This window comes from Furipterus horrens, unplaced genomic scaffold (genome assembly GCF_987537825.1).
Source record: "Furipterus horrens unplaced genomic scaffold, mFurHor1.1.pri manual_scaffold_9, whole genome shotgun sequence".
Lineage (NCBI taxonomy): Eukaryota > Metazoa > Chordata > Mammalia > Chiroptera > Furipteridae > Furipterus > Furipterus horrens.
Window position 1 is genome coordinate 17,038,699 of NW_028327179.1, and position 11,599 is coordinate 17,050,297.

At 42.5% G+C, this 11,599-nt stretch overlaps 1 protein-coding gene across 1 annotated transcript in view; it reads right to left on the reverse strand.

Moving 5' to 3' along the window:
* ITGB8 (integrin subunit beta 8) overlaps positions 1-11,035 on the reverse strand; it is a 75,745-nt gene extending 64,710 nt beyond the window's left edge. Inside the window, exon 1 of the mRNA XM_090287128.1 lies at positions 9,613-11,035. Coding sequence (XP_090143254.1) covers positions 9,613-9,739 — 127 coding nt within the window. The 5' untranslated portion in view covers positions 9,740-11,035. The remainder of the gene's footprint in view (positions 1-9,612) is intronic.
* Positions 11,036-11,599: the final 564 nt, after the last annotated feature.

Consider the following 11,599-nt stretch of genomic DNA (forward strand, 5'->3'; position numbering starts at 1 on the left):
GCCAGGTCCTTTTATTATGTGATTACTTCTCTATTCTGTCTGGCTCCCAAATGTATACTGCCTGTTAGAAATCACACAATATTGTTAGGTTGCTACTGAGGGTCAGCCCATTTAGCTGGATCAGTAAAATCCGGCAAAACAGCAGCAATCCACTCCGAGAGATGAAATCATCCCCAACATCCAACACTCCAGGTCTAATCTTTAATACCAGAATCCCTCTGTTTCCTACTCAGCTTCCCGTTGTACCTCAGATCTCTTTTGCCCTCCAACACCTAAGTACCCTTTTCAGGTTGAACCTCTACACTTCTGATAGACTCCCAAGATGCCTTTTAAAAAAAATACACAATCAAGTATGATTATATTTGAATGGGAAAGAAGCTAGTCCCTCACCATGACTGAGGCTATGGAGTGCCTCCCTCTTCTGTCAGACCTATGTTACAGATCCACGGGGTATGCAAACATAGGTCAGTTTATCTGCCCCTTCTGATTTGGACAGGTCTGCTCTATTTCCAACAAATGACAACCAGACTCGAAACTTGCTCCTAGGCATCTGCGCTCTCACCTGTGGCCTTACCTCCTGAACAGCCTTGAAACATCCAACTTCTAGCTTACTTCACCTTTTCAAACCAGTAATTTAGAAAGGGAATGAATGAAAGGACTTTTTCCAAATGTGCCACAGGTATATAAGTTATTGGTAAGATCCTCTTAGATTCTGGAATTCCCTGCCAGTCTCCCAGTGTTCGTGTGGTATCTCCTATGATCTTCTGGATGGAGGGGGTCACTGTATATCTGTGTGAAATCCAGCCTTATTTAACCAACTCATTTAGACTACCCTGGGCCATTTACTGTACAGAAGTCTCAAAGCCCTAGAAAAGTGAGTTTGTGCTATTATATTCTTAGGAACCCAAATTACTTCATATAAAGGGGTGCCTCTCAACTGGAGGGAGGTAGGCTTCTAAAGTTTGTGTAAGACCATTTTTCTTGGGATTTCCTGGGTGTTTAGTCCCCTTCTTGTCACGAAGGACCCCAAACAAATATCCTAAAATGGATTGACCAGGTATTAGGTCCCGGCCACTCTGGCAGCTACACAGAATTTGAAGGCCCAATTCTGGTGGAGCACTCTGGAGCTTAAGGGCTTTAACATAGAGCTACAAGCATCTCATTTGGTCAAAAGGTCAAGAAAACCCTGGGTCCATACATGCGAATTCTTGTTTTAAAAAATAAGCCCAAAGGAACTGTTAAGTACCCAGTACAGGAAAAAAGAACCCCATGACATCAGGGCAGTATTTTAGAAATCTATCCTGCAGGGAAGAGGTGCGTAACACCTAATGACAGTTCAACTGACCAAACATTTCTGCATTGCCAAGTAATTCAGTCAGAAGTAGCACTAGCCTTTTGTATACTTCATAATCAAATACAACTCTGGGAGTCTTTGTCCAAAAAGCCCTCATATCTGAATTTTAATAATGCCCATAAATCAATTTCTACTCCAAAAAGTCTATCACCAAGTAATCTAGACTGCAACGCTATTCTCAGAGAGTAGTGACCTCTAGCATTAATGCTATGCTGACCTCCAAGCAGCCAATAGTCAGCCCTGGACATATATGAGGTCTGTCCAGGAAAAGTTGTCATTATTAATATAACAAGAATGGTTTGTGTGACACTGATGTAACCTGGCCGCCAAGGAGAGTGGACTGGAATGCACATGCGTGAACAATGATGACTCTACTGTACTAGTCGGCGGGGGCAGTAGACTCCATTGAGTGAGCATGTGTGCTCTGTGGCCATCACTTTCAAAATGACTGAGTAAAGCAGTGAATTTGCATAAAATTTTGTGTTAAGCTTGAATATTCCTCCACAGGAACTATTCAGATGATTCAAAAGGTCACAGCTATGGGCAACCGGTGACTGGCAGTTTCATCACCACAATGCACCTGCTAATGTGTTATGTCTTGTGCAGAGTTTTTTGGCAAAGCATCAAGTCACCCAAGTTACTCAGCTCCATTAAAGCCCAGATTTGGTGCCCTGCGACTTCTGGCTTTTCCAAAAACCAAAATCAACTTTGAAAAGGAAGAGATTTCAGACCATCGATGAGATTCAGGAAAATCTGATGGGGCAGCTAATGACGATTGGGAGAACTGTGTGAGGTTCCAAGGTTCCTACTTTGAAGGGGACTGAGGTGTCGTTGTCCTATATAACAATGTTACTTGTACCTTCTATTTTTTTCCACAACTGTCTTTTTTTCATATTACATGGCTGCATACCTTCTGGGCAGACCTTGTATAGCAACACTGATAGGGAGCGTTGGGCTTTATTCTCCAGCTGTTCTATACATGCTCATCAACTCCCTCCCCTTCTCCTACCTCATCTCAGTTCCATCAGATGTCACTGAGCTCATGTGGCCTGGGATTCTTTAAGAGGCATTAAACCTGCTACATTCTCTGAATTAAGGATGAGTCCTAATAACATTTAGTTCTCATATTTCCATTACCAACCTCAGAGGTCAGGCACCATGATTATGTACATTGGCCCTCATCTTAGTCCTCTGGTTCTACATGGTTGTGGTTGAAACACTCATCCGAAGGGACCTTTCTAACCAAAACTCAGGATGCCTGAAACTGAGTCCCTTCCTGAGTGTCTTTTTCAGTGTTACTGTCTTCCAGATAAACTCTCTTGAAACTTGAGCCCTATGTATCATTTCCAGAGAGTTTTCTTTTGCAAATTATGGTCTACTTGTCTTCAATTCACCATAAAAATCCAAACCAAATGCACAAAAAGACAACAGAGCAATACCTTAGGAGGTATGCCTTGTACTAAGAAAGAAAACAGCTAGATCATTTTTCTGCAAATAATACAGTTCTGCTACAATGAGTTCTTTGTTTCCAACTAGAACAGCCAGTTCTACAGCAATTCCTGCACCCCTCCAAACTTTCCTGCCTTCCCTGTTCTACTGCAGTTAATGAATACCTTTACAGCACTAGGCCTAGCAGGCCTGACCTCCTCACCCAGCTCAAGCAGGAGATTGGGAAACACATTCCCTAGTTTGGCACTCCTGAAGATGCCTCTTGTAAACCTAATTTTGTAGAATTTTGAGTTTCTGTTGTAAATATTTTCTTCATTTGACCTCATAATATTCTAAAGTGCCATTGAAGCTTAGTGGTACTACCTCATTCTGTAAGAATGAAGCTTTCCACCAAGCTTCGTACCCTACCCAGTATACGTAACAGTTTCTAGGCATTATACTAAATATATGGCCCTCACTAAAATCAGAAAAGAAAAAAAAAATCTTGTACCTGGGAAACTGTAGTTCAATTCCAAGGATGGGACCCTGGTACTTCAGGTACATGTGGAACAACAGTACCTCAACTCTGGCTGCATCTGCACATCAGCATATCTGCAAATATCAACTTTTTGTTCTAGAAGAAACTTGGGTCCAAAACCATGCAAAACATTAAAACATTCCTGGCAAAAGGCCGCTGCACATCTTCTATACTTAGTAAGACATATTGGGCCTGTTTCTTCAGAGCTGACATAGATCTAGTCTTCATCCTCCTGTCTTCATTCCTAGCCCTCCTCTCCACTTCCAAACTGGATCTCTTCCAAGGACTTTGGTTTGAACTAGACTTTGGTTCCATACTCTGAACTACCTGGGGACTGATTTTTTTGGAGGCAATTCTCTAGACTAATCAAACAGCACCAACACGGATCTGGAATGGCAACTGACTGTCTGACAAATATAACACTATTTGTTCATTAAAACAAAACAAAACAAACAAACAAAACAAAATAACAAAAATATCTCGGAAAGAGAGAGAACATCTCCAAACCACCAGAGGAATGCTGGTTGGCTTACTGATAAGATCAGCATGGAAAGCCACTCTTTGAGACCTTATCTGCTGTCTTAAAAAATAACTTAAAAAAAAGATTTTATTTTTATTTATTTTTAGAGAGAGGGAGAGAAACATCAGTGCGTGGTTGCCTCTCACGTGTCCCCTACTGGGGACCTGACCCGCAACCCAGACAGGTACCCTGACCTTCCAGTTCACAGGCTGGTGCTCAATTCACTGAGCCACGCCAGCCAGGGCAATAATGAACTTTTAATATTTAGAATAACAGCATTGAAAATAAAAGCATCTTTTTTAAAAATTGTTTTAAGATTATATATCCAATAAGACAACCATAATTTAATGTTTTAATTTTAATATAATGATCTTATTCTCATTTCCTAAATAATTTTAGTTGCGAAACTTTTAAAGTATCTCAGGAAAGATAATTTTAGTACATGTTTAATATTACCAGTTTCCTAGCAAAAATTGATCCCATTAGTTTTGTTAATAGGTAGGACTTTCAATTAAATTATAAAGTCCCATATAAAAGTACCTCAGCATAAGATAGTTTTCTTTATGCAAAGATCTCTGGTGCTTATTACCTACCCCCCTACCCCAAAATATTTAAACTAATAAGCAAGTCTGCCCCTAACTTTTTAAGGAACAAAACAAGAGTACAAATGGTGGTGGGCACAACAAGACTAAATATTTACAACTCGGGCTAAGAAACTATTAAGTAAAATAAGTTCTATTTTCATAACCTGATAAATACACATTTATAAAGCCCCAGAAGGCTGGGTCTGAATTTAGAATTTCACACTCTTTAGATTTCTGGTTGAGAACTTGGCAGCGTATAAAGGGTTGCCCCTCCAATCCTTGATCTGCCCCTCTTCTCTCTCACTTCTAGCTTTATTCTGTATTGAAAGTGGCCTATCACTTACCTATGTGGACACTCTAGCCCGCATGGTCAGGCTCTGTATACTTCCCCTTTCCTAGGGTTTGGCCCTGAAAGTGGTTGGGGGCTGTTTGGGCAGAGAACTCTGGCAACGATCTGGAAGGGGATTGACAACTCTGGATAGGCGTGTCTTGTGGATTCCTTGCCTGTGGGGAGGGCTGGAGCAGAGTGGGAACTTCTCTGTCCCTGAAGGGCAGTCTGTAGTAGTGACTGAGAGCGCAGAGTCAACCCACAGAGGTCTGAATCCTGGTTCTATTACTTATTAGACATCTTAAAGAAGTTGTTTAGTGTCTCTTTAATTCGTTTACATACCTATAAAATGGGAATAATCAGAGTCTATACCTCAGAGGGTTGTGGGTATAAAGGATTTACTTTAATATTATATGCCCAGAAGGGTGTCTGGCATATAGCAAATACTTCACAAATATTACTATTGTTATTCTCTTAACTCTAGAACCCAGAACAGTGCCTGACAAGAGGCTGTAGGTGATTTTAGAAACTCTGAATGAATAATACTAAATGGTTTAGAATAGTTTGTTTGTCTTTTTATTGCCTTTATTAGTGTTTGGTTAAAAATGGCTTCAAAGTCCCATGTGCATAGCCTAAATAGAAATCATTTTAAAAATACATATCGAGGTAAAAGTTCGGGATTACTTTTTATATTAATTATCAATTAAAATAATTATCACAGAAGTTTTGAAAGCAAACAACTTTGTAAAATGTAGATTAAAAATGAATAAGTCTCTATTTTGATCTTTGCTAAAGATTGGCCTTGAAAGTCAAGCGCCTGCTTTCTAGGCAGACTAAGAAGGCAGAAACAAGTGTCTTATAGTGTTAAGCCTTTTATAGTAGAACCAATTTTTAAAGGCAACTATATTTCTTAAAGTGTGAATTCTAATGAGGATTAGAGGAATAGGCAGATTGAGGATGCTGCTGGAGTGTTACCCTGAACTACTGCGGGAAGACTGACTTGTCACTTACTCACATGAAGAACAGTTATAAAAGGAGCAAGCCTGAGGGAGAAAATTGGAAGTTTGTTCTTGAATATGTTAGGGTAATTTTGCCTTTAGGCATACAGTGGAAATATTAAATAAGCAGTTTGCTGCACCCTCTGGAGATCAGACTGGAGTTGATATCACAGAAATGGTACTTAAGACCCAAGACTGGATCAGTTCACCTGAGAACTTAGTATATAGCTGGAAGAGAAAGTCCAAGGACTGAGTCCTGAGTCACTCCTGCATTTGGAGGTTAGGGCATGAAGAACTGACATCAAGGAGGGAGAAGGAGATTAAACCAAGAGAATGTTGGTCCAGGAACCAATGAAAGAAGTGTTTTGAAGGAGTGAGTGGTCAACAGTGTAAACTTGCTGACAGATAATAGGTAAAGGAGGTTGCTGAAGACCATGAATTGGCCATGGAATTTGGCAATAGGGAGGTCATTGTGATTTTAACAGAGTAATATACTTGCAGAGGTGATAAAGCCCAACTGCAATGGATTCAAAAAGCAGGTAAGGAGAACTGGAGACAGCAAGTATGGACAACTCATGAATTTTGGCTACAAAGGACAGTGAGAAACAGAGGAGGAATATTACAGCATATATGGATCCAGCAGAGAAGAGAAAAACTGATGATTCAAGAGATAGGGCTAACAATCCTTCCAACAAACTCAAACAAGGTATACTTGCTGGATTCCACTGGCATCAAGTAACATTTGTCTGGGGAAGTAGATTTATCCATGTTATTTTTTCCTTCTTCATATACATGCATACCAAAAAGTTGTTACATATGCATATTTTTAAGAAAAATATTTCTCATGGAGCCATAATAGAACCATTGAAAAGTAAATGGTTGAAACTGTCATTGCTTGCCTCCCTCATGTCTGTGTTCTTCTCGTCAAAGATAATGAGCATTCTGTGGCCCTAAATTTCAGCTACAAAATTTCCTGCTCTGGGATTAATAAGTGTGTTACTCCTCCTGTAGTATTTTGATTTACTGAAATATTTAGGATAAGGTGACACAAGAGATTTGCTTCCGAATAATTTAGCTGGGGAGAAGGGATGAACTGTGTGGGGAGAGAGATGAAAAAAGTTGGTCCTGAGTTGATGGTTCATGAAGATGGGTGATGGGTATATGGCATTTCCTTATACCATTCTCTCTGCTTCTGCATGTGTTCAAAATTTTCCGTATTATAAAGTTAAAAATTAGAAGAAACATAGTATCAATACCATGCTTAATCCAAAGCAATCCATTTCAGATAATTTGGTAATAGGTGAATATTTAAGGGCACAGGGATTTTTCTGGTGTTTTCAAATCTTATCAGTTACTTTGCTTTTATATACAGCACAAACTTATTTTTTAATGAGAAAGTGTTTCAGTTGCTTTAAGATAGACTTCATTTGGATGCTCATTGTGCAAGTAATCTGGAACGCTGAATTTTCAAAATGAAGGCGTGGCTCTCTTAAATATCCTCTCACTTTAGGTAAGCATAAAAAGAATCCAAGAGCACTTATCTTATGAAATATGTTCTGAGGTAAAGTAATACTACAATTAAAAAGCGATGATAATCCAATTGGTTGTTATTTAAAAGAAATACTTGGTTATACACAGAAGATGAAATTACATTGCAATAATAGTCGCCACTTCTTAAAATTTCCTGAAATTTGTCACTCATATTGCTGTATAAAAATTTACTTAAGATTTTTAACCTTTCAAAACTAGCAAATGTAGAAATAACAGTGTTGCTATGTTAAACCTTCAAATATTAACCCCTAGGTATTCTTGAGTGTTTTCCAGTTACTCATTAACCATTCTTTAGTGGTACTGTTACCCTAATTGTTGGTCATTTCCACCAGGAAAATTTGAATTACAAACTCTGATAAATTTTCTAGATTAGAAGAATATTCAGGTTTTACTAGTAATATCCCTCTTGCTCATGATATATTTGTTAACAGAAGGCCATTATGTATTTGGGAGCTATAAATTCTACTTCAAAAATTAAACCCAAAGTTACATTGCTATGCAGTTTATGGTTTCTTCTATATGGCTTTAATGCCCTTAACATTTCCTTGGTGTAAACTACTGAGAAAAAGAACAAGATTTCCTTTGTAACTGATACCTAAATTTTTATTCTGCTTTAAGCATCTAATTTGCACTGTGAAGACATATAATTTGAGACTTGTAGCTATATCACGAAAGTACAACAGTTTATGCTGATCTCTAATTTTCTGAGTCGTGCTGGCTGTAATTTAAATTTTTTGCATGTTTTTGACTGCACTGCAAACCAGTATACATGAGAAACCTTTGTATATTGACAGAGACTGGGAAAAGGATGCCTTGTTCTGATTTCGGATAAGCATTCCCTTTTCACAACTGCAGGTGCAAGGGAGTCCATTCATAATATTTGCTTCAAATCAGTTATAGTTCCTGGCTGGAAATACACTGTCATCACATGAGAACTTGACTAATTTTTACATGCACAATGAATATTTAAAATTTTTTTATATTATTAGCAAATTCTAAAGGCAAGAAGGACTGTTTCCATGCCTATGTTTTGAGGACATAATATATGCTGTTGACACAGTTTTGGTCATTTTACTATTATGTGTGTACATGTTTACTAAATCTAGAAGAATACTTTGTCACTTATTAACACAGGGTGGAATTATATGCTCAGTGGAAAATCTGCTGTAACAAATGCATGTTCCACTTAAGAGATAATTGATAATGAATGTTACTCTTTCCTTTGCCTTTAGTTTCACTTATTTTTAAATCAACCTGTAAGCCAAAAATATAACCACAAGACAAAAATTTACTCTTAATTGCTCTCATTTCACATAAATAGGTAAATCTCCTTTTGAAACAAATACTAAACAACTATATGCAAAAAGTAAGTGAAGCTAGCTGGGTGTTGCCATTATAAAACCCTATGTATAAAATTATGACTTGACCATTTTAATTAGCTCCAGGCAGAAACCTGTCACACCAGATCAAAGCATCAGAGAAAACTGTAGTCTACATAAAACAATCATGACTCTCCTTCACCAGGAGAGGTCAGAGAAAGACTCTCATAGAACTGAAGGGCTGGATGTCCAAACACAGATAAAGTCAATTAAAAAATAAAACCGGTAATCATCATTGCATTGGCAAAAATAAGTGTTTGGCGTATGTATAAAACAATTAGAACTCATCCCAAATTGACGGTTAATACTTACTGTATGTTTTACTCTTCACTAGTAACCCAGCAGGGTCACCTTACATTTGCATATAATTAAATGCCAAAACACTGCTGTAACTTTAATTCATTCAGGTTGACCACTGTGATAGAAGAAACTTGTATGCCGCCATCCTTTCCTTTCACAGCCTCAAAAGCAGGAGACTCGCTCCCATTACACCAATTTATCCTCACCCTTGAATCAAATGCAAGCTAGTGGTTAGCGCCATATGCTAGAAAGATAGGGACATCTTTAAGGATCCCTTCAAGGAGGATGCCTTCAAAGATGCAGCAGAACCCCTAAACTTGCTTCTGTAAATACGATCGACCACCTTTCCCAACGTCCATTCTATTACTGCTGCCGCAACACCCACGAGCCACACACAGTATCTCCACTTACAATTAGTTATTGCTGTCACTCCAGGGCGGAAATGCTTGACACCTGGCCTCCCTCGGATCGCATGTGATGGGGGACGCTGCCACACACTGCCCCCTTCTGAAATTCTAAAGGTAGATGGTGGGAGGCTGACATCGGGCCACTTACCTGGCCGGGACGCTCTTCGTGACAGCCCAAGACCTTTGAGTTAGAGAAGAAAACAAAACAAAACAAAGAAAACTTACCACTTTGGCCCAGTCCAAGAATAACTGAAAGCACCCAGGCTGCCCGGAGAAATGGGGCAGGACCTGGCCGGCAGTTCTGTAGGCAGACAAATGCGGCAGTAAAAAAAGCCAGGGCCGAGCAGCACATAATGCAGAGCAGCCCGCAACGCGCCTGCCGCCTGGCTGCTCTCGGGATGCGCGCTCGCACTTCCCAGGCGCAACTCGGCACTGGCGGACCAAGTGTCGCTAGGACGTTTCCAGCAGGCCCAGCAGGCGGACCCTGTGGTTCGGAGCAAGCGAGGCAGGTACGCTGGCCAGAGCACAGCTAGGCATCTCAGGGCCCCCGTGGCCCTTCCAGCTCGGCACTGCGGATCCCGAAATCTCAAGAGAGAAGGACCTCCTCCGACAGCCAATGGCCCGGGGCGGAGACGCGAGCGGGTCTCTGCAGCCCGCTCTGGGACAAAGAAAAGAGCTTTTGTTTCTCTCCAGCCGACGGGAATTCTGCTGCATAAATCAGCTTAGCGAAGAGCCAAACACAATCAAACCCAAACAAAAGCCCGAAGCTGGGGGGAAAAACCAGCCTCAAGTACATTCACTGGGTGATGCTGCATTTGTGGGAGGGGACGCCGGTGAGGCCAAAGGGGGAAAAAAAAAAAGTCGGTGGCGCATCAATCAGCGCCGGTTTCTTCCACAGGTGGGCAGGGAGGCCAACTCCGTTTAGTTGTAGCTTTGAAGCCTCGTGAGCTGAACAGCGGGCAGAGTCGAAGAAGCAGCGTCCTGGCTGGCGAGGGAGGAAGCTTGGGGTGCCAGCAGCCAGGGGAGGCAGCTCCGGGAGCGCCCTAGAAGCCTCCACCGGCGCTGGCGGACACAGAGCGAGGCATCGAAGCTCCCTGCTTGGCCAGGAGTGGAGCGCACCGCCGCGAGCGAGGGAGGTTCTGCGGGGGTGCTGACGCCTGGCCTGGCGGGGAGGGAGCTTCGTGCCCTGGTTCTTTTGGCCCCAGAGTGCAGTTCAGGCGTTCGGCGGTCCAGAGCCCGGGCTGCTCGCGTGCTCTGGGGTGCATGCACCCCGGGAGGATGCGAGGGAGGCGAGTCGGTGGGGGGCGGGAAGGTGTAGTCCTGCCCAGGCCTCCGGGTGCGGGTTTGGAGTGGGATGGGATGGGGGGACTCCCAATGTGCGGATAGTTAGGGGAGCTCAGGACTGTGAGTTGCTAGGAAACCGCCCCACGCTACGGAGCGCCTCGCCTCGGCAGCGGCAGCAACAGCAAAAGCTCGGAGGAGCGTGGGCGGGACATTGGTGAGGCATGAAGTCACCACGGCCCACACTCGCTCTTTGTTTTGCTCACTCCAGCTCTTTTCTCCCCCTTGGCTCCGGTGCTTGCCATTCCCATAGTTCACAAGAACTCCTGATGCGTACCCGCACAACAGGAATCGCATGCCCTGTTCCCTTTCCCTCTCCTCCCCGAATTCCTGAACCCTAACGCTCGCCTAGCCGGTGTAGAGACTCGTTCAGCAAGAGCGGCAGCAGCGCGCAAACCCCAGCCTCTCACTAGGCTCAGCGCAGTCCTTTGTTTGGAGATACTCACTGCTGAGCAGCTGCCGTATGCAAAGTGGAGTCCTGGAGCCTCTCCCCACCTCCAACACCCTCGGTTCCGCGGGTGCGCACTGCCCAATTTGCTTGCAGAGTTAGGAGCTCACCCTTTGCCCCACCCCAAGACTGTTCGGCGTCTCCCCAACACTTGGAGAGTTGGGCCAGTCTGCAGGGGCTATACGCACACTGCTGGCCAAAATTTCTCGCAGCTCCTCCACTCGGAGGGAGCATCAACCCTGGGCTGGACAGCCCCGCTCTTTGCAGGGTCTGGTGGTGACTGGGCTTTTGCTAGTTAGGTCTTTTGACCTTAAGAGTCACCTTCCCAATAAAGGGAACAAAGAAGTTACAAAGGGCGGCGAAACAGGAGAGAGAAGCTAGGAGAGGAGGTGGTGGAGTATTTCTGTCTGCTTGCAAATCAGA